The 25,157-nt window shown below is 38.9% G+C and overlaps 1 protein-coding gene across 1 annotated transcript; it reads right to left on the bottom strand.

Moving 5' to 3' along the window:
* Nucleotides 1-7,159: 7,159 nt before the first annotated feature.
* On the bottom strand, nucleotides 7,160-24,545 carry MDH2 (malate dehydrogenase 2). The gene is made up of 9 exons (XM_039334634.1): nucleotides 24,367-24,545; nucleotides 20,820-20,988; nucleotides 19,680-19,763; nucleotides 16,521-16,630; nucleotides 15,710-15,835; nucleotides 13,893-13,970; nucleotides 12,765-12,864; nucleotides 8,927-9,078; nucleotides 7,160-7,487 (listed from the first exon to the last, which is right to left on the bottom strand). The coding sequence occupies exons 1-9, from the start codon at nucleotides 24,430-24,432 to the stop codon at nucleotides 7,356-7,358; spliced, it is 1,017 nt and encodes a 338-aa protein (XP_039190568.1). The 5' UTR covers nucleotides 24,433-24,545; the 3' UTR covers nucleotides 7,160-7,355.
* Between the last annotated feature and the right edge of the window lie 612 nt (nucleotides 24,546-25,157).

Below are 25,157 nucleotides of genomic sequence, written 5' to 3'. Positions count from 1 at the left end.
CTTTTATTCAGCGTTCAGCTTACAGGAAGATGGCTTCAGCCTCGCCCAAACGCCTCGCAGCCTCTTATATAGGCAACTCCCGGGTAAATGGGTTACTTTTCCCGCGCCAGCACCCGCGCATGCGCACGGCGCTGGCGACAGCCTGTCTGGTCCCGGGCAGCTTTGCACCTGCCCGGGACTGCCTGCAAACGCCCGAGCCGTTTGCAAAGGCTCGGGACATAACAGATATGCAGAAAGTTCGTCTGATCATATTCTCCCCATTTGTTTCACAGTTTTCAGATTTTTTCCCTGAGTCTCAGAGAGATTTACCCTTGTCAGGCAAGGTGGCTGTGATCAATGGGAACTGAGCATCTTTTGACTCTCTGTGCATAATAAGGAAAGGCTGACAATCCATTTCCTGCATCTCCAAGAAAAAGGATAAGTGGTTAAGCTCACCCCACCAACTTATCTCCCGCTGTGCTTCATCTGATGAGCTTAGAGAAGGGCAGAGCAAAATGGATGGCTTTCTAGCACCCTGCCTGTAAAAAGTAGCCACATTTGGCCTTAAAAATACAAGAGTGCCATCCAAGCTTCATAGGGCAGGCAATATGTGTTAATTGTCATCTGCTAAGTGTGGGCAGTCTGCTAGATTTTTTTTTAAAAAAATCTTTGTTGGGTTTAAATTAGATTAAATTGATAAGGGGTAATATGTCTAAAAAAACACAAATGGGTGTTGGATTTTTTGGCATCTGCAGAACACTGCTGGCTCATACTGGTTGCCCCCTAGGATACCTGGATCCCTGTCACAGTTACTGAAAAGGGCCAAAGTTATATATTTGTGTGTTTCACATCTAACAATAAGCCACAAATGATACTTTTCAAACTAGATCTACCCAAGATACTTAAATTAAAACTGGATCAAACAGTTTGTGGTTTAGTTTATTGTGGGAACCCAGTCTTGGTCTTAACCTTTGAGGGGAACCAGGCTATGATGTTATGCCATAATACAGTTGGTTGGTTAATAAATACATAGCATATAATCCAATCACAGCAACTGTGTTTTTGTGAGTTGTTTGCACGCATTTGTTGAAAGAAAAATCTTCATCAGGGTCCAGTCCAAGCTGGGAATAAACAAAATGGAGACTACTTTAGAAAGAAGGTTGGGGTTTATTGAAGAGCAAAGCCAGACAGAAGCATGGCTCTGGGAAAACTGAACAAATGTAGCTGGGAGTGGTGGGTTCTTATACCTTCTGGGGCTCTTGAAGTTGTTTCCCGTTCCTGTTTGAGGCTTGTATTTCCTGTGTCATGTACTTTGATCTGAGTCTGAGTGTGCCCTTTTGATATTGGTGGGCTAATCCTATTAGGTCCCCAAAGGTCATGTCTTTTAGAGTTTGGGTGGGGTATATAGATTTTAGAGGTCTTCGTCTTCCTAATCTCATCAGCTTCCTGACTCCAACGTTCCTGAATGGATTATTACATCTGCATTTCTAAAAGCTGGTTTCTGCCAAGTTTTCTGGCTGGGGGGAAGGAGAAGTATCTGCCTTTTTAAATATCTTCTCCATTAATCCTTTGGAGAAATATATTCTGCCTTTTTAATATTTCCTTCTCTGGGGGCGGACTGACTTCCCACACAGTCATTTGCTTTAAAGCAGAACAATGATTGGAAATAGAATGTAGGAAGTGAGGGGTCCTTGGTACTTTGATGATGTTATCTAGTTTGGTAATGAAATGTCTGCAAGAAAACAGCCAAACTCAGAGAGCACCAAGGGAACCTCATTTCAACCTTGAGCTACAAATATTCTCCTCTGTAAATGTAAGAAGTCATAATATTTTTCAAAAAATAGCAGCCATCCTGAGGATCACAAAATGGCAGCCATGGTGGTTTCTACAAATTGCTTGTTTCCAGTCAGCAAAAGTGGCAGGGGAATAGAGATTATCCCCACCATTTTCTTTAGCCTTCAGAGTGCTCCGAACCATTACAGTTCATTACTGTTGGGTTTTTTTTTTCTCTTCAGGCTATAGTTAGTATATTACTAACAAAATCCTGGTCTACAGTCCTTCACCAATTTATATTCCAAGAGTTACGCAGTCCCTAGGGGCTATATTATAAATGAACAAAATATTAAAAGCCAGTGCTGTATATTGCTGCCTGCCAGTTTCCTATTCATTTTAGTTAAAAACATCTACATAAATAATAAAATAGTCAGAAAGGGCAAGGGGGCTGGTAAACAGAGAAGGCAGCCCCCTTGAGAAAATTTTATAGTCATCTGATCCCCAATTTGGTATGTTCTATCAGGATATGGTCCTGTTGAAAAGCAAGAGATCAAGCTAAGATTTGCATCTCCACAATAAACTGATTTTTCTACCCACTCTAAAATCAAGAACTTCACCACCAAGAAACATTAGCAGGCATCTTATAAGCTCTGCATTCCTTACTCAGCAGCAGGCAAGGTTCCTTATTTAGAGCCAAGATTAACTGGATCAGATTCAGATTACAAACAGTTCTGACTGATTAATAATATGCTGAGCTTTGAAAAAGACACCTTGATTCAGATAAAGAGTAGGACTACCATAAGCCCAGTTATGATAAGCTTATTTGGACCATACTGTGCAAGTCTGCAAGAATGAGAATTTGGCTAGAAATTGTACATCAGACTAGAAACTAGGAAACTGTGAGTTCTAGTTCTACTTTAAGCATGAAAGCCAGCTGGGTGATTTTGGGACAGTCACTCCTCAGCCAAAACCTTCCTCACAGGATTGTTCTTGGGGAAAAATAGGAGGAGGAAGGAATATTAAGTATGTTTGCTGCCTTAAATTATTTATTTAAAAAAATTAAGGTAGTATAAATAAATAAACTTATTCACTGGCACAAGGTAGAGCATTCTCACATCTTTGTCTCCTTTTTTTCATTCACCCCTTGTTCCAGGCTGCAATGTGCAAATGAAAATCAGATATTATAGCTGTAAAACTCTAATGAAGCACAAACGTCATCTTAGTTTTCTCTTAACTATTTTAAGAAATGCAGTTAAGTGCCTCATCAAAATATATGAAATGAAGTCAACAAAAAATGAATTTTTAAATGCCACCTTCTCTAAATAATCGACAAGTAGAAGGCATACAGAATATTCTTGGGTGTGTCAGGGCCTTCACGGAAGGCAGAAAAATAAAATAAGGTAATTCTCTGGCACCATCTCTTGGACTCTACAGGAACTGATTCAAAAATGTAGTGCAGATAATTACATTGTTCTTTCAAGTGTAGCTGGAACTGGATGATCATTAGAATTGCATATAACCAGGGCTTTTTTTCTCATAGAACGCCCAGAACGGAGTTCTGGCACCTTTTTTGGATGAAACCTTGTAGGGTAGGCAAGGCGGGTTGTATGACGTGTGTGAGTTCTGGCACCTTTTTTTTTTTTTTTAGAAAAAAAATTACTGCATATAACGTTAAAAATATTCTAATTGCACTTCTGGAATGCTTAATTCTGACGTTCATAATTGAGCACAGTATGGAAATTAAGGCAATTCCTTTTATAAAAGTTACAAATTGCTCGTGCAGCTGCATTCTCAATTCTGCCTTGCTTTGGTTGGTCTAAAGTAGCGTTTTTCAACCTTAACAACTTTGAGATTTGTGGACTTCCAACTCCCAGAATTCCCCAGTCAGCATGTTGGTTGGAGAACTCTGGGAGTTAACGTCCATAGATCTTAAAACTGCCAAGGTTGAATATTCTACTGCTAAAAAGGTAGAGAAAGCCAATCAAAATTATCAATGGATTTGAGATGCATTTAGACTTAATGGTTTGAGCTTCTTGTGTTAGAGAAGACAAAAGAATGATGAGTTTGATAATATCACAGCACAAGGATGGACCCCGCCCTCTATTTATAGTGCAGGGACTTTGTCATCCAGTGACATTGATGGATAATAGATTGACAAAAAAATATTTCTTCAACAAGAATATAACTAGTTGACTGCACTGTCCCAAAATGCAATGATCTTCACTAACTTAAATCACTTTAAGGAAGTGTAAGGACACTGAGGGAGTTCCCCATCAATTACGTGTATAAGGCCAACTAGAGTTCCCATGTTAAAGAGAAGTGCAGAGATGACTTCAGAGAAGGTAGAGGCAGACTGTTAGCAAAGTGTGAGCTCAGTCTGCAAAAACAAGACAGCATGAGAAAGAAACTTAGTGATCCCATTGAGACTCCCTCTGATATAAGAAGGGGAAAGGCTTTCAAAATTCTGTTATTATTATTTACTAGATAACCCTGATCCCCTGGGCCATCGTTTCAGAGATGTTTCCTTACCAGATTCCTCAGTGCTTTCAACAATGACAGAATTTCTAATGTACTGTCTTCACTGAAAAAGTTGGGATACATCCAGAGATGTATCTGCCTTGAAAATAGCCCATGTTGATCTATTATAGCAAACATCAGCACAGGAAATGTTTTGTAACATTTTGTATTGTGTCATAAATTCTTTTATGATCATGTTTTTGCCATAAAATGTTTTATTAAATTTGCCAATTTTCATCTCCATAGGAGTCATGGAGTTAGCTCATTTGTGGTACTTTGGTTGAAAATGTCTATGAAGATTCTCAATCATCTAGGTCAGGGATGTCAAACTGGCGGCCTGCAGGCCCAATGCGTCACACACAGGCCACACCCACCCTCTCTGCAAAGCAAAATAGTTGTGATACATCACGTGACATGACCAAGTTTGACACCCGCGATCTAGGTTGTCATTGACCTAAAAATACTTTTTCAAAGACAATGAGACTTTCTTGGTTTTTTTCTTTGAAAATCTTTCGCTTCTCATCCAAGAACTGAAGAACCTTCCTGGATGAGAAGAGGAACATTTTCAATGAAAATACCAAGAGAGTCCAGTTGCCTTTTGAAAAAAGCCACTTTGGGACTTCGTTGAAAATGCTTTGCCGTATATTGCTATCAAATATGGAGACCAGAATGGAAGGAAACCAAGGCAAGTTGTGCCCTTCACCATCGGCATGGTGGTTTTGGGGAAGATGCTACACAAGATAAAATGTTATACTATTATACTGACTTCACAGATGTAACTAAAGTCTCTGACTTTATTAAATCAGCTGTTTACTAAATAAATTTACTGAATTAGAGCAAAACCTTTTCACATATAACTGCCGATTTCCTGGGGAAAATATAGTTATGGATATTTAATGTTAGAGATGTAATAATTTTGTTTTGCTAGACAGCAATTATTTCATCACATTTAGTTTGGTTGTTAGATGTACAGGAGTCTTTGTGTTGAGTTGAATAGGTAGGTGTACAGGGAGGTGATCATCCAAGTTCAAGATGCACTTATGGTTAACGGCCGCTGCAAGGAACACTTTTCAGTTTAGAAAACCTGTCATTAGGTACAGAATTCAGCCAACTTAGACTTTAGTTTTTAAACAACAATGATCAAATCCTTATGGATGCAAATGTATTCTAGATTTGTTGTTCATGATTGTGTCATAGTTAAATAGTGACAGAAGATGGTAAATTATTTCTTTTCCCCCCTCACTGGGGAATTTAAATGACAATTTATATGTACTTCTTAAACAAAGCCTACATATCTATTTTGTGTATGTTGAAACTGAAGTATCAGTGTGTATACAAGTTAATATTCAGCCCTCCGACTCAGGGTTTGAACCTTGGAAATTGTCTTTAGCCATCTCTAATTTTATATATACTGAGATTAAGTATTAAAACTTTGTTCAATTGTAATAACTATATTGCTTTAATATTTTAATTCTTATCTTTTGGAATTTGAAGGAAAAAAAGTGAATATGCATTATCAGTGTAGCCTTTGATAGTATCATATGATTTATTTCTCAGGGCAAAAGTTCCCCAGAACTACAACATCAATGTTTTGATCTACTAAATCAAAGGGGCAGCTAAGAAAGGCAGCCTGAACTCAGCTGCAAGACAGAAAAATATCACCCCTTCCAAATTACAGCTGAAGGCTGAGGTAGGTCACCCAACAAGTTATTAAGTAGTGTAATTGAGTGGTTTAAGGTTGCAGAGATCTTAGTTCAGAGGGATCAAACTGCTGGCCCATGGGCCAAATGCGTCAACCAGAAGCCGCGCCCACCCCATTGCCAGCAATGGCAAAACTGTCCCAATATGTTGCGCGACATCACAAGTTTGACATGTTTGCCTTAGTTGAAGTTGTGAAAAATATCCACATCTTGTTGGAACAATACCTGCATAAGGGAACTTGAAGGCCTGGTTTAAGCAACATATATTATTTCTATAAACACTGAAATATAAAGATATAAGTATCAGTATGCTGAGATATGAATATTTGTGGCAATGGTAGCAATGTCACATTAAGCAGAACCCCCCTTTTCTGGTAAGTGTGCAATGTAATCATTTACATTAGCTGGGAAAATCACTATTTTCTTTCTCAACTTTTACCATTCCCTCAAACTGTAATACATTACTGAGAGGCAAGATAAAGAGGATTCTCAGTAGAATGTAAACAAAGCCAAGGAATCTGTGGGACCGTCACAGGACCTGCATTGATGTCATTTCTAAATGGGGTTCCCTTGAATTAATCCTAATGGCCCAGGGACAGACTGCAAGGAGATCCAATCCTGGGGAAAAAATTAATCTGAGGAAATGGAGAATCGATGGCTGGTTGGGGATTTCTGGGAATTGAAGTCCACAAATCTTAAAGTCGCCAAGGTTGGGCACTAATCAAGTTGCATCTCAACAGCCAGGAAGCTTGACTAACCATGGGCTTTCCGAACTTCTGCACCAGAGTAAATAATTTTATAAAATGTTACTTCAATTGTGGTTCAATAGGAACATTTCGGTAGGAAATTCAGGATTGTAATCATGATTTTTTCCAAGATCTGAATGTTAAGATTCCAGTACAGATTGATTACAATAAGCTGAGAGTAATGACATGCACTGGGTCTTCAACTATTCATTCTCAACTCTGTGACATGTTTTCTTACAGCCACATGAGCATTTTAAAAATACAGTTAATTTTCCTATAACATGGAATTATCTAGGTAACAGCCTAGAAACAACACAACATGTGTTAGCTAATTTTATCTGAATGGTCATCCGTCTAGGAGTCCCTTCCCTCCAATTTCTGCCAGGCACTTCGAGGTAGCCATAATTTAGAGACATACACAAAAATTATGACCAAAACACAAAATACTCAGGGAATACCCTGGAAAAAAAATAAGATTTTTTTTAATTGAAGAACAGAATTCCAATTGATAGATTAGGGGGCAAGTCAATTATAGGCCTTCAGGCAAAAATTATTACTTTTGCCTCCAGAAGCCTTTAAAGTGACATGATGCACCTTAAATAAATTAAGGGGACAGCAGTTCTCTTTCGTCATTGATGCTTCACTTCATGCTCTTAGCAAAATCTTCACCTTTCTTGATAGAAGCTTTCAGTTCTGCAATAGCCCCAGCTATCATCTTCTCTTCAAAAGGAGTGATCTTGCCAATACCTAAGTTTTTCTCAATGCCATTTTTCTGAGAGCAGGGGAAGAAAGATTGAAAATTAGCACACTGTAGTAAGACATTAACAACAAGCACAATTTTTCACTGGAAAAATCATTAGTTCCTTTAAATCATAAGATAGACACAGGGGAGCCAGAAAACAGATGGGCTATTTCCAAGTTTCAAAATGAATCAAATAAGCTGAGCCATATTTAAGAGAAGGCTCTTGATAAAAATTAGTGTCCATGATGCATACTAGTAGCCTAGAAATGAACTGCTGTTAACTAATACTCTGGCCTGAGCTGTCCCATTAGTACTACTATTTTACTAGATTCTTACACTATCAAGTGGCTAATTGTCCACTGTGTACACTTGTCCACTGGATAACTGCCTCGGAGCTATTATAGTTCCAACTCATCATGTACTTACCCTACATAGGCTACCGATTAGAGTGCTGGTTTCAATGTAATATTGCTAACATGGACTTTGGAAGCTTGATTAGCCAAGGGCCTGACTGACAGAAAACTGCCTCTGCACATCAAAGGACCTACTTTTAAAAGTCATCATTTTGAGCACTACCAAGATCATTTGTTACTTGCCATTGTTCCAGGACCTTAGTCTTAACTTAGGGCTTGTTATCTTAAATCCCATCAGTCACAGTCAAATAACCCTAGTCTACTTCAGCAAAAACAGAGTCCACTTTTTTCAAGGACATTACAGGCACCATTAATACATGTACTATTCATATTAACTTTACAGACGGGGGTTCTAATGATTGTTTTACCCATTAGACATCCCTAAGTCCCACCAATAGTATACATACTAGTTGAAATCCACAAATCTAAGGCATCATCTCTCCTGTTCAAATTTGTACAAGATCTAACATGGTCAGAAGCTCAACTTCCTCTCACACAGGAAGGCTTCCTCCTACAATGATTTCAGGTTATCAAACTCGTCATTTTGGAACTATTGACAGTCCCAACTCTCTGCATTTCTATTTTTTGACACACTTTTAACAGTTCATTTGTTTTAGTATCAATTTTAATGTATTCTAGCTAACTATTCTGAGTACACTGCAGAGCAAGAAAGCAGGGTAGAAATTAAATAAACACTTTTGGGGTGCCTTTTAAAACAAATGCAAATAACAATTATCAAGCAAGGACAGCTCCACAGCAGCCCATACTGTGAAAATCTATTTCTGCAGAATAGGAACAGGCATGTTTCCCGTGTTATTTAATGTTACCTATTTAAAAATGTCTGTCATAATCTATTTTTTGATTAATATTACTATATGTGGTTGTCTTGCTTCTTTGCCATTTATTTGAATGCTGATTTACAGCTAATACTGCTTTCATTAATTATGTACCACTGGGAGTTTTTTTCCCCTAAAACATAAAGTGGTTAACAATTACATCACAAGAAGACAATCATACATAAAACTAATTAAATTAAGAGCTGCCCAGATTATGTACCCCAAGAAGCAGAGGTGTTGAAAAGTATGGACATTCTGTTTCCTCTGATCGAACGAAGGCGCATTCAATGACCCCTTCTTTGCCATTCACAGCATCTAGGACTGAGAAGACAAACCGGGCACCAGCATAGGCCATAGACAATGTAGCTGATCCTGTTGGAATAAAAGTGGAGGATTCAAAGATAAAGAAACGCTTCTATGGAATTTCCCATAGCTTTTCCCAATATAAATCTAGTAGCACTGAAATCAGTGAAATACATTTAGATGGTATAATACTCTCATTAGTTTGCCTAAGAGCCAAGGTGGACCATTCAAGAGTAAATTATGCCATCTACTAGACAGTTCCACTAGTCTCAATTGTCCATCTACGATGCATTCAGAAAGTATTCAGACCCCCTTCACTTTTGTCAATTTTGTTTATGCTGCACCTGTTCTGCAGTTGTTGAAATTTATTTTTTCTCATTAATCTACACTCACTACCCCATAATGACAAAGTGAAAACAGAATTTTAGAAATGTCTATAAATTTATTAAAAAGAAAAAACTGAAATATCACATTAGCTTAAGTATTCAGATCCTTTGCATCAACACTTGAAATTTAGCTCCGATGCCTGCCATTTTCCTTGATCGTTGCTGACATGTTTCTACACCTTGATTGGAGTCTACTTGTGGTAAATTAAATTGAGTGCACATGATTTGGAAAGGCACACACCTCTCTATAGAAGGCCTCAAAGTTGATAATGCATAGTGTAGCAGAGCAAAAGCCATGAGGTCAAAGGAATTGCCTGCAGAGCTGAGACAGGATCATTGCAAGACTCAGATATCGGGAAGGCTACAATAAAATTTCTGCTGCACTGAAGGTTCCTAAGAGCACAATGGCTTCCATAATTCTCAAATGGAAGAAGTTTGGCACAACCAGGACTCTTCCAAGAGCTGGTCACCTGGCCAACTGAGCAACTGGGGAGAAGGGCCTTAGTAAGAGAGGTGACCAAGAACCCAATGGTCACTGAGTGAACTCCAAAGATCCTGTGTGGAGATGGGACAGGGTTCCAGAAGGACAACCATCACTGCAGCCCTCCACCGATCTGGGCTTTATGGCAGAGTGGCTAGATGGAAGCCTCTCCTCAGTGCAAAACACATGAATACCCATTCAGTACCTGAATGACTCTCAAGACTGTGAGGAACAAGATTATCTGGCCTGATGAAACCAAGACTGAACTGTTTGGCCTCAATTCCAAATGTTATGTCTGGAGGAAACCAGGCACTGCTCATCACCTGCCCAATATCATCCCAACAGTGAAGCATGATGATAGCAGCATCATGCTGTTGGGATATTTTTCAGCAGCACGGACTAGGAGATTGGTCAGGGTTGAGGGAAAGCTGAATGGAGCAAAGTACAGGGATATCCTCAATGAAAACAGTACTTAGGATCTCAGATTGGGCTGAAGGTTCACTTTCCAACATGACAATGATCCTAAGCACACAGCCAAGACAACACAGGAGTGGTTTAGGGACAACTCTGTCAATGTCCTTCAAGCCCTGACTTGAACCCTACTGAACTTCTCTGGAGGGACCTGAAAATGGCTGTCCACCAATGGTCGCCATCCAGCTTAATTGAGCTTGAGATGATTTGCAAGGCAGAATAGCAGAAAATTCCCCCAATCTAGGTGTACAAAGCTTGTCATGGCATATCCCAAAAAACTTAAGGCTCTAATTGCTGGCAAAGGTGCTTCAATAAAGTACTGAGTAAAGAGTCTGAATACTTATGCCAATGTGATATTTCAGTTTTTTCTTTTTAATCAATTTACAGACATTTCTAAAATTCTGTTTTCACTTTGTCATTATGGGGTATTAATGAGAAAAAAATAAATTTCAACAACTATAGAATCCGACTGCAGCACAACAAAATTGACAAAAGTGAAGGGGGTCTGAATACTTTCTGAATTCACTGTATATTACAGCGACAATGAGGTTGATCCATCTTAGAGAACTACTTGAGTTTTCAACACAACGGATTGTTTTTTGCTGGTTTATTTGTTGATTTTTTTAAATTTATTTATTTATTTTGTAGAAAGGGATTGGCTAACAAAATTGTGTTTGTCATCTTGGCTGAGAGATAACTTTTTGGCTCCATCCTTTCCTAAACAGTTTCAAATAAAGACTGTAACAATAAGGTCTCATACACTGAGAACAATTAATCAATTGAACAACATGCCTCCAAAGGTTGTGGGTACTCCATCACGAGAAGTTTTTAAGAAAAGATTGGATAGCCATTTGTCCAGAATGATATAGGAGGGTTGGACTAAAAGACCTCCAAGCTCCCTTCCAACTTTGTTATTCTGTATTCTCCTTTCCTATTTCTTTTCTACTATGTTTAATTTATAAACCTGAAGGCAGAGACTGACTGATTTTTAACCTGTGTAGTGTGTTACACAGTAGAAACTTCATAAATGGGAGCAGCTAGTCAGACACCGCTTTCCAAAGACATCATATTATCCTGAAAAGTAGCAGCAGGGAACTTGTTTCTTTATTATCCCTCAAGACTAGTACTTGGCTCTAATTGTCAGCTGCCCTGAAATCTGAAAAAAATACAGAGAAGTACACCTTTGCCCCCATTATAAGCAGAAGGCTTTTGTCAGCCTCCCCAAGAGTTGTGGCAGGATAGGAAAAATCTAATTAGCAAGCCCTAAGAAATCAAGGGCATGAAACTGAACAGCACAATTAAATACACCATTGGTTTTTATTCTGAAATAATCAACTGCTAATGACCGGCAGTGTGTATGCTTGGGTGGGCAGGCAATGGAAATCCAAGGCAGGGATCCATTTGCAACAAGAAATATGACTCTTAGCAATGCAGGTTGCCCTTGTGTTCCATAGTTTCAACTGATAAGCAGAGATCTTGATATATATGTAGATAGGATTTTATGTATCTGTAGTACAGATAGTCACTGACTTACAACTGTAATTGAGTCTGTCATTACAGTTGTAAGAATGTAAAGTGGGTCATTACATGATCAATCCAATTTTACATTTTTTTTTCAATGTTTATTAAGCAAACCCATTTTTTATTAGGGGCCAGTTTTTGCTAGAAACTGGAAATAATTGCTGGTTTCCCCCTCCCCCCAAAAAATGTTGTAAACGATGGTCATGTGTCTGTGGGATATTACAAACAGCATAAATGCAGGCCATTTATCAAGTGCTTCAAATGTAATCATGTGACATGAGTGTGTGCAACCATCAGAACTTCAAAACCAGGTCATAGGTAGCTTAGGGAGGGGGCTTTTGCTGTAACTTCAAATGGCTTCTAAGAAATTGGTTATAAATCTAGGACCATTTGTACTGGCGTTGCTCATTTGGCAAAGAAACATGTGAGATTTTGTGCATGCATTATGTTTTTAAGAATTGAGTTGCCTATACAGTACATTTGCTCAGATTTAAATGGATTAGACCAGTGAGGCTCATTTTAGCCTCTGAAGCTTCCATCTATAGCAGAGACAACAGGACTTTCCCCAATAAAAGCTCAATGCATCCATTCAGCAAGCAGCATTAACATCCAGGAGCAAAATCAAGAGGCCTCTTACTGAGATTATAAAAGAGCTTGGGAAGCACAGAAACCATATCATTTGATTTAGTTATTTGTTCATTATTCCTATTTACATGGCAGCCTATTTCAAATCCATGACACTGGGCAATTAGTAATAATTAAAAATAACATCAAAATATAAAACACTACAACATAGACACGGAAAAAAATGCAGCCAGAGTAAAACCATAACCACAACCACAGCTCACCTGTACTACAAACAATCCAGATAGAAGAAAAATATCCCACAAACTAACCTGCGCCTGCTTTTGCTTTAACAACTTCAGTTCCAGCTTCCTGAATCCTTTCAATGAGGGTCACCAGCTGATTTTCAGGAAAATCCACCTTTGGTGTGCACTGCAACAGGAAAGGAACACAGGATTTAATCTCATCTCTATCACACTCTTATATTATTGGGTTTTGAACACAGGAACTTTCAACAACAGAATTGAAGCTTCTTAGTGATACACCAATTAAGAATCAGATCTGCATTAGCTCATACTGCAGACCCAGCCTTCAAGACAACATCCATATATTTGTGTTCCAAGAACAGTGGATTCTGTGAGGAAAAGGAATGCAGAGCCCAAATCTTATACTCCACCATTTCTCAACTATTCTCCCTCAACTTTCCAGAAGAAAGCAGCTGACGGATTCATTCTAAATGAAAACAACTTGGAAGCTGATCACTGATGCAGAGACCTGGGGAAGGGATTCAGTATTTAGTTTTTCAAAAAAAAGAGAGGTATTCTTTTAAAATAAGAGGCATACTCATGACTGCCTATACTGTTACATTCTGGACCAGTTGAAGCTTCCAGTGGTTCAAGAGCAACCCCATGTATGGCACAAAGAAGTAGTCTAGCCCTGAGGTGATCGGGGTAAGTGACTGAAGAGGTCTCTGATCTAGGAAAGGGTACAACTGGCACATAATCTGAGCCACAGATGCCATCTGCTCATTCAGCAGGAGCTATGACTCCAGCAGGAGCTATGACCCCAAATTGTGCATCCTCTTGAATGGTGAAGTGCAAATCCATTCAAGCTCAAAGCTGGAATAGCCCAGATCTGGGTGATCCAAACAATCACTGCCACTCAATTTTGGTAAGATTGAGCCAGAGATGGTTCCTCCCTGTCCAGACCTGGTCAGTTTCCAGGGATTGGGACAGAACCTTGACAGCTTCAGTTGGCTGGCCCAGAGTTGAAAATATAATTATACTTCAAACCTTAAAATTAGGCTATTTTCATATGTTTGAACACCGAGCTGCATTTGACAAGTGGTTGAAAGCAGAGATCAGTTTCTTTCTTTCTTTTCATGGGTCTTACAGTTCTATAATTTTGAATGCTCCCTTATCAGCCAAAACTACTCAGAGAAATGCAATTTTATCACACACCTGTGAGATTAGTGGGATGATGGTCTTCCCTGCATGGCCACCGATCACAGGAACATTGACACGAGCTGGATCCAAGCCCTGTGAAAATGGCAACTTTCAGCATATATTCAGAACTCAGTTTTGCAACAAGCTGGGTGAATTATGTGCATAATTCAACAGTAAAACCTCCCACTCCTCACAAAACAGAAAAATTTGGAAAATGAAATATGTGAGAACGAGATATATTTATAAATCTTCCTTTTACTTTATTGTAAGAGACACTAGAGCTCAAACACTTATAACTGCTTAGATTCTCAGTTGCAACTGTGTTCTGACCTAGATTTTTTCTCAATTTAGAAACATACAGCTTGTTACCTCGAGGGCCATACCAGGGCTTTGCACGTCATGCCGAGAGATGCACTTCACTTAAGCCAGGAGGTTTAATGGTAAAATTGAAACGTTAAGTCTTTTTTTTTTCATTGTAAACTTCAATATCCCCAAACTAAGCAAAAATAGCTAACATTTTTGGTCCCATTGACTGAGGAGCTTTAGGAACACAAATAGGATACCGGTGGGCCTCCTGAAGATCAAGATGATGCTTCTTGCAACTTTACTCTGAATTACTGGCAAACCTGGACAGGATGCAATCAGCCAGGCTGTTTCTATGATATGCAAAGAAAGAAGTACACATTTGCAAACTGCTTAGGATATTTTAGAGCAGTGGTGGCAAACCTATGGCACAGGTGCCAAAGGCAGCATTCAGAGCCCTCTCTGTGGGCATGCACGCCGTCGCCCAGTCCTAGGCCTTCAGCTGGGTTTTATAAAACCTTTTAGGCTTTAGGCCTCCGCCATGTGCAAAAAAAAAAATCCAATCAATCAGTCAATTTCAACTTCCCACAGGGAAAAAAAGATCTTGTAATGTTGGAATTGATTGATTGAACTTTTTAGTCCCACCCAGTCTGCTGTTACCACTGCAGCCACGCCCACCCAATGGGCCACACCCACCCAGCACCCGATGATGCATAAGTGGGTTTTGGGTTGCAGTTTGGGCACTCGGTCTCTAAAAGCTTCGCCATCATTGTTTTAGAGTATTCTAGCCATGTAATACCAAGAGAGATGAACTCCTGTTTCACAGCTGGGCATCTCTGCAACGATTTACCAATGTGGTTGGCCCAAATGTGGTTAGAGAACAAAGATTCTTTGGCCATTTCCTCTTTACATCCCGAAAGCAGACTACTAATGCAGACTAATTCTGGAAATGATTGCCATTGCCAGAATATGCCAGAATGGTAAGGAATTTTGATCCTTGATCACATTCCTTGACCATGCCTGTTTGATCTACCAATCAATGGGAAAAATTAAAATATACAAAAAAACTTACTAATGAGAGAAAATTTACTATAGTCCCACAATTGATATACCACTAGGCTGCTCTAGATAATTCCTGATTCCTCCAGAGCAGATCTGGGAGATCACATGGAAATGTAATAATTGGTTCCCAAATTGATAATAGTCTCCTGAATCTTTATGTAAACAGCCAGCTGCAAACTCTTCCATTATAGTATCAGTGAAGACCCATCGCCTTACCACATCATAACAAGTCAATCAGAAAATTTGTGCCCTATTATATACTGGGATAAATTAGCTCTAAAGGAGAAAAAGCTCAGTTGCCTCTCTTCTCAATTTTATTTTAGCAACAGAATGCTGTAATAGTCATGCTTAGAAAAACAAATTTTGTTGAAGCTGATAGGAGGACAGAAAGAAGAATCCATTTCAACAGAAAATGCTTTGCTGCAAAAAATGACATCACTGAATGCAACCTGACTCTACCAACATACCTTCAATTCAGCTACAAAAGTGTTTGCTCTCACAATGTCCAGAGTTGTGACACCAAAAATTCTGTTAGGGTTATATACGCCATGTTTCTTAAAAACCTCAGAAGTAATTGGGATGGTGGAATTGACCTGAAAATGAAAGTAGTTTATTGCCCCAATTTTAAATAAAAAACAAAAAGAATATAATATATCTTAATTTTCTAATATTTTAAGTTTCCCTTGAAGCAGTTATCACCCAAAATGTTTTAAAACAGAATTTCAAGTTTATATGTTTAATATTATCTTGAAGGTAAGATATTGAGTACATAAAACAATATGTGAAATCAGATCCATCTTTATTCAATTCCAACACTTTTTCCTTTAAAATAGAAACCACAAGAATAAAACCAACAAGGAATAAATCCCCACCAACTGTTTCAGTAGCACAGTACAGGCATATGGAATTCCTTGCATATATCCTAAGTAACAGTTCTACATAAACAGTTCTAACATTTGTTACCTCTCAACAGCCACTTCAATAATTGGCTGTTATCTGTTCTGTTGCAGGAAATTTAATAGTCTGTGATTCTATTTTGAATCTGAATGAACATGGAGGTGATGAAAATCTATGTAAAAAGCTCTCTTGGAAACATGGGGAATCTGTATTTAACGCTCAGTAGGCCATTTGGTTTCCAACAGATATAGTAAAAACAGAGATGTGCTTAAAATGGCAGCAATGTGGCTAATTTTCTTATGTGACTTATATGAAGCCATTGCAGCCAACCACAACATATTGCATGATATTTCTCAAAGAACATGGCTGGAATGTGCTTACCGGATTTGCAATAATACAGATAAGAGCTTTAGGGCAGTGCTGGGCACAAGCAGCTGCCAAGTTAGCAACGATGGTAGCATTTGTATTGAACAGGTCATCACGAGTCATCCCTGTATATTAGCATAAAGAATTTGTTAACAGTGTTCTGCATGCCATCCAGATCATACTTGACACATAGGTCAACATAATTTACTATCAGTGCCCCCACTCCCTATATACTGCAGCGTACAGCTAGAATTGCTCCCCCCACCCAAAAGTTGTTTCTTCTCTTTCAAGAATATCCTTCAAGATATTCTGGTATCCAACAGCCATCTGAATTGCATAGGTAAGAAACACTTTACAGCAGAGGTCCCCAACCTTCTGGGCACCGGGACCGGTTCCGTGGAGAGAGGTTTTTCCGCGGACCCGAGAGTGCATGGTTTTGTGTGCTGCCTGCATCTCGCAGATGGACCTTTGCTTGCTTGTGTGGCCCAGTTGCTGACATGCCACGGCCCGGTACTGGTCCACGGCCCGGGGATTGGGGACCTCTGCTTTACAGGACTGATAAAAGATTTCTAACAAAATAACCCTTTGGAGGCAGCCAGAGTTTATACTCTTATACAGCAGGATAAGCCATCTTTCTACTCATCTCCACACTCAGATGAGTGTCAGTTCTAAGACCAAGTGGAAGGTTAGAAATCTCCTTCATGATTAGAAAAGAAGTCTCAGACTTTAGACTGACTTTTCCTCAGATTTCGAAGGACTGGTAATCTCATCAGAATTTTTTTAGTATTTATCCATTTTGAAACTGCTCGTCTCTCTCACAGAGGGACTCTGGGTGGTGTACAAATGAATATTAAAACATAAGAATAGCATATAAAATTTTAAAAGACAAGAATGATTTAAAAATACAATGTTAAAATAATTTTTTAATTAATTAAGAGGCAGGGGGAGGGCTTCCAGAGTGCTTATCAGCCCCACGGCTGCTCTGTGAGCCCTATTTGGCAGCAGCTAATTGTTAAATGTATTTTAGGAGACCTGAAGTTGATATCAAAGTTTCAAAAAGGATCAACCTGTTCACATTGCAAAAAATTGACCCCACATACAGTGCTCTAAGAGTCATGTGGACCCAGTAAAAAAACACAGCAACAGAGCTCTGATCACTAATGGGCAAAAATTCCAAGGAAACTAAGGCTAATGCCTCCAAAAATGACTCTAGCTTACTTATAATCCTTATAGGGCTGTACTGCAGAGACAGGAAGTACTAAGCATTCACAAGAAATAATTTAGTGCCAGCAATGTTGGACAAAGGAACAAAATAAAGGGAAGTCTGATACAAGATAGAAGAGAGGAAATCTTTCAAATGGGCTAAATAAAGAAGTGTTTTGAAAAACAAGGAAGGAATTGATAAAATACTGCAAGTTTTAATTTATAGGATAGCACATATTACGATTTACTTGAATTTCACTGAATACTTTTACAGTGAGGGAATAAATTATTTGATTCCCTGCTGATTTTGTACATTTGCCCACTGACAAGGAAATGATCAGTTTATAATTTTAATGGTAGGTTCATTTTAACAGTGAGAGACAGAATAACAACCAAAAAAATCCAGAAAAATGCATTTCAATAAAGTTATAAATTGATTTGCATTTTGATCCCCTATCAATCAGCAAGATTTCTGGCTCCCAGAAAGGGAGTGCTCCTAATCTCAGCTTGTTACCTTATAAAAGACACCTGTCCACAGAAGCAATCAATCAATCAGATTCCAAACTCTCCACTATGGCCAAGACCAAAGAGCTGTCCAAGGATGTCAGGGACAAGATTGTAGACCTACACAAGGCTGGAATGGGCTACAAGACCATCACCAAGCAGTTTGGTGAGAAGGTGACAACAGTTGGTGCAATTATTTGCAAATGGAAGAAACACAAAATTACTGTCAATTTCCCTCGGTCTGGGGTTCCATGTAAGATCTCATCTTGTGGAGTTTCAGTAATCATGAGAACGGTGAGGAATCAGCCCAGAACTACACGGGAGGATCTTGTCAATGATCTCAAGGTAGCTGGGACCATAGTCACCAAGAAAACAATTGGTAACATACTATGCCATAAAGGACTGAAATCCTGCAGCGCCTCAAGGTCCCCTTGCTCAAGAAAACACATGTACAGGCCCATCTGAAGTTTGCCAATGAACATCTGAATGATTCAGAGAACTGGGTGAAAGTGTTGTGGTCAGATGAGACCAAAATTGAGCTCTTTAGCATCAACTCAACTCGCCCTGTTTGGAGGAGGAGGAATGCTGCCTACACCCCAAGAACACCATCTCCACCATCAAACATGAGGTGGGCACATTATGCTTTGGAGGTGTTTTTCTGCTAAGGGGACAGGATAACTTCATTGCATCAAAGGGATGATGGACAGGGCCACGTACCATCAAATCTTGGGTGAGAATCTCTTCCCTCAGCCAGAGCATTGAAAATGGATCATGAATGGGTATTCCAGCATGACAATGATCCAAAACACACGGCCAAGGCAACAAAGGAGTAGCTCAAGCAGAAGCACGTTAAGGTCCTGGAGTGGCCTAATCAGTCTCCCATGGAAAATCTGTAGGAGCTGCAGGTTTGAGTTGCCAAATGTCAGCCTCGAAACCTTAATGACTTGGAGAGGATCTGCAAAGAGGAGTGGGACAAAATTCCTCCTGAGATGTGTGCAAATCTGGTGGCCAGCTACAAGAAATGTCTGACCTCTGTGATTGCCAACAAGAGCTTTGCCACTAAGTACTAAGTCATGTTTTGTGAAGGGGTCAAATACCTATTTCACTCATTAAAATTCAAATCAATTTATAACTTTTTTGAAATGTGTTTTTCTGGATTTTTTTCCTTATTCTGTCTCTCACTGTTAAAATGAACCTACCATTAAAATTATAGACTGATCGTTTCCTTGTCAGTGGGCAAATGTACAAAATCAGCAGGGGATCAAATAATTCCCCCCCCCACTGTATAACAGATACACAACAGCCCAATAACAGTATACAAGGAACACTGCATCATAAATAGATACAAGCTATTCTTTTTTTTCCTATTTTGCAGAACATGGACAAATCTTAACATCCATTATGATGCTCTTTGCAATGACTCCATGTGACCCAGATCTCTTTGCAATCTCTCAGACTACAACTTACCAGGCTTTCTAGGGACTCCAGCTGGAATTACTACAACTTCACTGTTTTGTAGGCATTCTGGCAACTGCTCCGGTCCTAGGAAACCTAAAGCAATGAAACAAGCAACCATAGTTACAACATTCTGTTGGCTGGGAACTCACTGAAAACATTAACATAGTGAAAAATTGTTTTGTTTAGAAATATCTGTACCTGGGACACTGGATTTTCTATCACTACTTAAGAATCTGGACATTTTAAAACTGATTTTCTTAATCAGTTTCAATGGTATTACAATAACCTGTTGCTCACAGAACACAAATATAGTCAGATTAGGATTTTCATGGAACAGGTTAGATAAATCAGTAAAAGACATAAGGAGTATACATATAAAGTAAGTATAATAAACTGATTCACATCCAAGAGATATAAATTTCTAAACTGGACACAACAGCTCAGACTGTACCAGTAAAACAGATTCTATGATAAACAGAAATCATAGATAAAAGAAAATAAAAGATTTCAATTCTTTGAGGCCATAAAAATGCCTCAAATGCATGAAGCACCTCATTCTTGTAATATAAACCATAAATTTATCTTTAGATCCAAATAAGGTCATTAACTATTTTTATATAGCCTGGTCTTAGTTTTCATACAATTAAAGACAAGAGAATATTTCAGTCTCCAACTGCTTTAGAAACCTGAATTCTGATCCATCCATGCTTGTTCAGAACCAAATTTAATAGGACTTAAGCTCCAATAAAAGTAATCTAAATTGCAGTTTTCATGAAAGAGCAGATATCCTCTTATCCTGAATTGTATGATACAAGGGAAGCTCATTTTAGATTAACAGTAAGGAATTTTTTTCCCGCCAGAGATTGCATGCCAGAATCAATCTCTTTACCTCGCTGCCCATGATTGGCCAAGAAGGATATATTTTTTTAAAAGCTTATATGATCTGATTGCCTTTTGGAAGCTTTTAAAATCAAGCAAACTGACAAAACTAGTCAATCCATGATTGAGATTCTGATTACTGTTATAAATCTATCAATTATAACCTTTACTATAGCAACAGTACCCATTTAATAAGTTCTATGAATTAGTGGTGCACAAAGAAATTATAAAAATAAAGCAAGATATCCGAAGTGAGCAGCTATCTCTTACCTTTCACTTCAGCTCTTGTTTCGATGTGGCTGAGGTCAGCTGCAACACCAGGCGTGTGTGCGATATCATACAGATTGAGCTGTCTGACTAAGGGGCTGTTCTTCAGCAAGAGGGAGAGAGGCTGGCCAATTCCACCAGAAGCACCAAGTACAGCCACTCTAGCATGATTCTGAATAGGGCAAGGAAAAAAAATAAGAAACACAGAGATTCAAGTGTGCATACCAGAGTTGTTTGTAAGAAGCTTCTCAATTTTTTATATCATTATCCCTTGTACTGCAGTTCAGGCCATTGTATGCTGAGCTTTGGAAGACAGTAAAGTGTTTTAACATTTTGACTGATTAGATATCAAATCTCAGAAGACAAAAGTGAACTGTGGCAATAGTAAAAACCTCTGACTGCATTCTAGGCACAGAATTGGTAACTCAAGCAAAACATAATATAATGCAGTGATTCTTCCACTATGGTGGGTAGACATCTACCACATGAATCTGCTATAGCCTCCTCACTTTAACTAGCCAGAATTTGCTCTCCAAAGTCCCATCTGTCTGCCTTCACCAACAAGGAGAGGCATGGTTGAGGCAAGCTGTCAGGAGAGCTGTGGATGAGAATGCTAACAGGCTATGACCAGCTGATTGTTGGAGAAAGCAGAAAGATAGGACAGAGCTGGCTCCAATCTGGCCAGATGATTAGCAGTGCATGTGTAGAAGCCTCTGAGAGTCCACTAGTCAGAATCTGCTCATAACGTTAATTCTGCTTCCTGTATGCACTAAGAAGCAGCTGGCCTGACTGAAGCCTGCTTGTTGCCTCAGCTCCTACCTCAAGTACTCAAGTTATTTGGGGAATAAAATTTAAAAAAAATATTTTAAAACTGAGAAAATGGGAAGGTACACAGTGCAATAATGTATGCTATGGTGTGTCAATACCTTACTAAATATTCAATATCAGAATCTTCACCTTAAAAAAAATATTTTATGTCCATATTCCTCTTGTCTGTATTGAACTAGGAATTATGAAATGCTTAACACTATGATTTCCTAAATGTAGAAATAGATTGTTTTCTGAAGCAATATAATGTGGTAACATTTAACTTATATAAATCGAAGCACAAACAAGAGATCAGCAATTTTTTGGGAAAAGTCTAAATACTTGTTGGAATTGAGCAATAAATTCTTATCTCCATTTAAAATCAAGGAGAGAAGCAACTTAGAACTAAGGAGAAATTTCCTGACAGTTAGAACAATTAATCAGTGGAACAACTTGCTTCCAGAAGTTGTGGATGCTCCAACACTGGAAGTTTTTAAGAAGAGATTGGACAACCATTTGTCTGCAATAGTATACTGTTTCTGCCTGAGCAAGGGTTGGACTAGAAAACCTCCAAGGTCCCTTCCAACTCTTGTTATTCTGTTAAAATGCCATACCCTAATCTGTTGTCCTCCAGATGTGCTAAGAATTTCCAAAAACCATAACTATAACGATACAATTCTGTATTAGGCTAGTAAAGACAATTAGCTTGTCAGCTGCACAATTGCAAGAATGTATCAGAAATCATGAGAAATACATTGAGACACAATACTGACATTTTAGTTTTTAATGGTACACTGCTGATAATGCATTTCTGTTACAATTGCAAATGTGAACACAACCTTGTGTTGCAATGAGCTAATGCAATGAACTAATGGTAGAGGGAAAATTTCCAAGATAACTCTGTGTTCTTCTGCCTGCAGTGACATCATATCTGGCCTTTAAGTTTCAGTACTTTAAGTTTTATTCACCTCCCCACAAAGTGCTACATAGTTCCAAATCCCAAAATAGGTAAATTAAATCTCACAAAGGTTTTAAGTTGTAGGGAGTTCAGGGACATGAAGAAAATAAAAGGCATTCATTGACCTAACCAAACCAAGTGTTAGACTTAAACCAAAGCAACTTATTTGTGATCTTTTCTGGGCATTTTCCCCACAACTGAAATATAAGCTAAATCCTTATTCAAATATTTTATCCACGTTTCCTCACAGACTTTATACTAATTCATAAAGTGACATCTGAAGATGAGGAATAGAGGTTTAAAAATGGCCAGTTATCTATGTACCAAATATAGTATCTGTACAGTATGTTCCTTGCTGCCTTGGTTCTTACATAGTATATCACATCTATTAAATAAGCAGAAAGAAAATGCAATGAATATATTCAACAATAACTGCATGCCAAAAGCAGGATGCATCACTAAGCTGGGAAGCTACAGAGCAAGTTAATTTCTTTAACTTCAGCATTAGGAGATATCAGGCAAGATAATCTTGATAAAAGACAGGGAATGTACAGCCCTGTAGATGTTATTTAGCTATAATTCTAGCACCCATGGAAACTTAAATCAAGCAACACCTAGAAAATAGGGCACTGATTTATGGAACAAATTCAGAGGAAAGATATACATTTCCAACATTTGCATAAACCAAATTATAAAATATTAAGCTATGAACTGAAATTCATCAAATCTAGTAACAGACATAAAAAGTTCTTCCCCTAAGACCTAGACATTGCAATACAATCAAGTAAAAATAAAATCAATCCTCCATTTTAAAGTGAAAGAACATTAAAAGGAAAAAACTTGATTTGTTCTATTGGTGGATTTGTGGGAGTTTGATAAAGCTCAATTTCACAAAATAATTTTCATATTCCATTAATTATCGAGGCCCCCTTTCACATTTTCTGATTGGCTATTTACACAGATGAACCATAAATTAAAATCCACATGAACATTTGGCCAAAACTACTTTATCAAGACTTTAGCTCCAATTCCAGAAATCCTCTTACTTAGGCAGGAACAAGATGTCTATGGAGGTTCTCAGTCATCCAAGTATGGTTGTCCCAAAGGTGCTTTTCCCCCCCCCCCAGTAGGCAATTGGACTTTGTGTTTCTTTTGAAGACGTTTCGCTTCTCATCCAAGAAGCTTCTTCAGTTCTGACCACCATCTAGTCAGAGCTGAAGAAGCTTCTTGGATGAGAAGTGAAACATCTTCAAAAGAAACACTAGAAAGTCCAGTTGCCTCCTGAAAAAAAAAAAAAAAGCACCTTTGGTGCAGGAACAAGATGTAAAATTTAATGAGGGTAAACGTTTTGGTTCTCCTCTGTAGAACAGCTGAAATTTCTATCGTGGCCAAATGTATTTTTCCCTTTATCAACCTTTGACGCTGTGTTGGTACAGGTCACTTTAGAGCAGTGTTTTTCAAACTTAGCAACTTTGAGGTGCATGGATTTCAATGCCCATCCAGCCTACAGCGAGGAACTATAGGCTGGCTGGGGAATTCTAGGAGCTGAAGTCTTTACTCTCGACTCTTCTAAATAGAAAAAGATCCAAGTCGAGACCAATCAATCAATCCTAAGGCCTAAATCGAGAATGCCAGCAAGGGAGTAGATTGCTGGGACCGCCCTGTGGGGTACGTCTAGATCTGCATATGTCTTTAACGATGCCGGCCGGAGGGCCGCCCTCCAGTCCCAGCTGAAAGAATGATTCTAAGCCCTCCATCTGCTCCGCATCCCCACGCTCCAGCTACCTGCGAGGTGGTGCCGAATCCTCTACGAAGCCCAGCGCACGCTGACTGTGTGAGACGGGAGAACATGGTGGGAGACCTCGGCAGAAAGGAAGGAAGATTCGGCGGGCTTTTCTCCTTATCCTCGACGACCTCCAGGCAGTGAGGGCACCGCGAGACTTTCCCCGAGCTCTCGCGACAATTTGGCGGTTCGCGCTCGCGACAGCCTTGCTTTAATCTCATTCTGTCTCGCGAGATCTGTCACATCGCGAAATCCCTTGTCACCGTTTTTTTTAATGCAACCAAAAAAATCCCTGTTTTTTAACGGCTTTTATTTTTTTTTAATCCTTGCTACTTTTAATTATGGAAGCCGCCCAGAGTCATTTGGGATTAATGGGCGACGGTATACATTTAATAAATAAATGAAACAAAGAACACGAACTCTTTCGTTGATTTTAGAGTGAGCATGGGGCTGTGGCTGTTTGCGTTAGTAATTCTGATTTAGAGATTTGACACATCGGCAGAAAAGTTTGCTCAGGCTCACAATCTATCAAATTGAGAATTCAAAGCACGTTTTAAAAATAGGAACAAAGTTGCTTTCTCACAAAGCTGGCGTTTGCCTTTGCAATGTAATAACGCTGAAAAAATTGAATAGCCTGCCGGATTCATTATTGGCAGCTCTACCCAGTTCTCGCTATGCTTTTCTTCCTCAAACTCTCGGGAGCCCATCTTGCTCATTTCCTTTGGCCGTCACCGGCTGTCAATTATTTTAGTTTACCTAGGCCCCTATGAATGAACAGTCATTTCTGCCCTGG

This window comes from Crotalus tigris, unplaced genomic scaffold (assembly GCF_016545835.1).
Source record: "Crotalus tigris isolate CLP2741 ecotype Arizona unplaced genomic scaffold, ASM1654583v1 scf7180000017632.1879674, whole genome shotgun sequence".
NCBI classification, from domain to species: Eukaryota; Metazoa; Chordata; class Lepidosauria; order Squamata; family Viperidae; genus Crotalus; species Crotalus tigris.
This window is presented reverse-complemented; position numbering and strand designations above follow the sequence as displayed.

Excerpts from the sequence above, each read along its gene's own strand:
- MDH2 (XM_039334634.1), bottom strand. The coding sequence starts at position 24,432 with ATGTTCTCCCGTCTCACACAGTCAGCGTGCGCTGGGCTTCGTAGAGGA. Across the intron at positions 19,764-20,819 it reads AACAAGAGCTGAAGTGAAAG|GTTTCCTAGGACCGGAGCAG; the intron begins GTAAGAGATAGC and ends TCATTGCTTTAG. Across the intron at positions 12,865-13,892 it reads TCATCCCACTAATCTCACAG|TGCACACCAAAGGTGGATTT; the intron begins GTGTGTGATAAA and ends TTCCTGTTGCAG.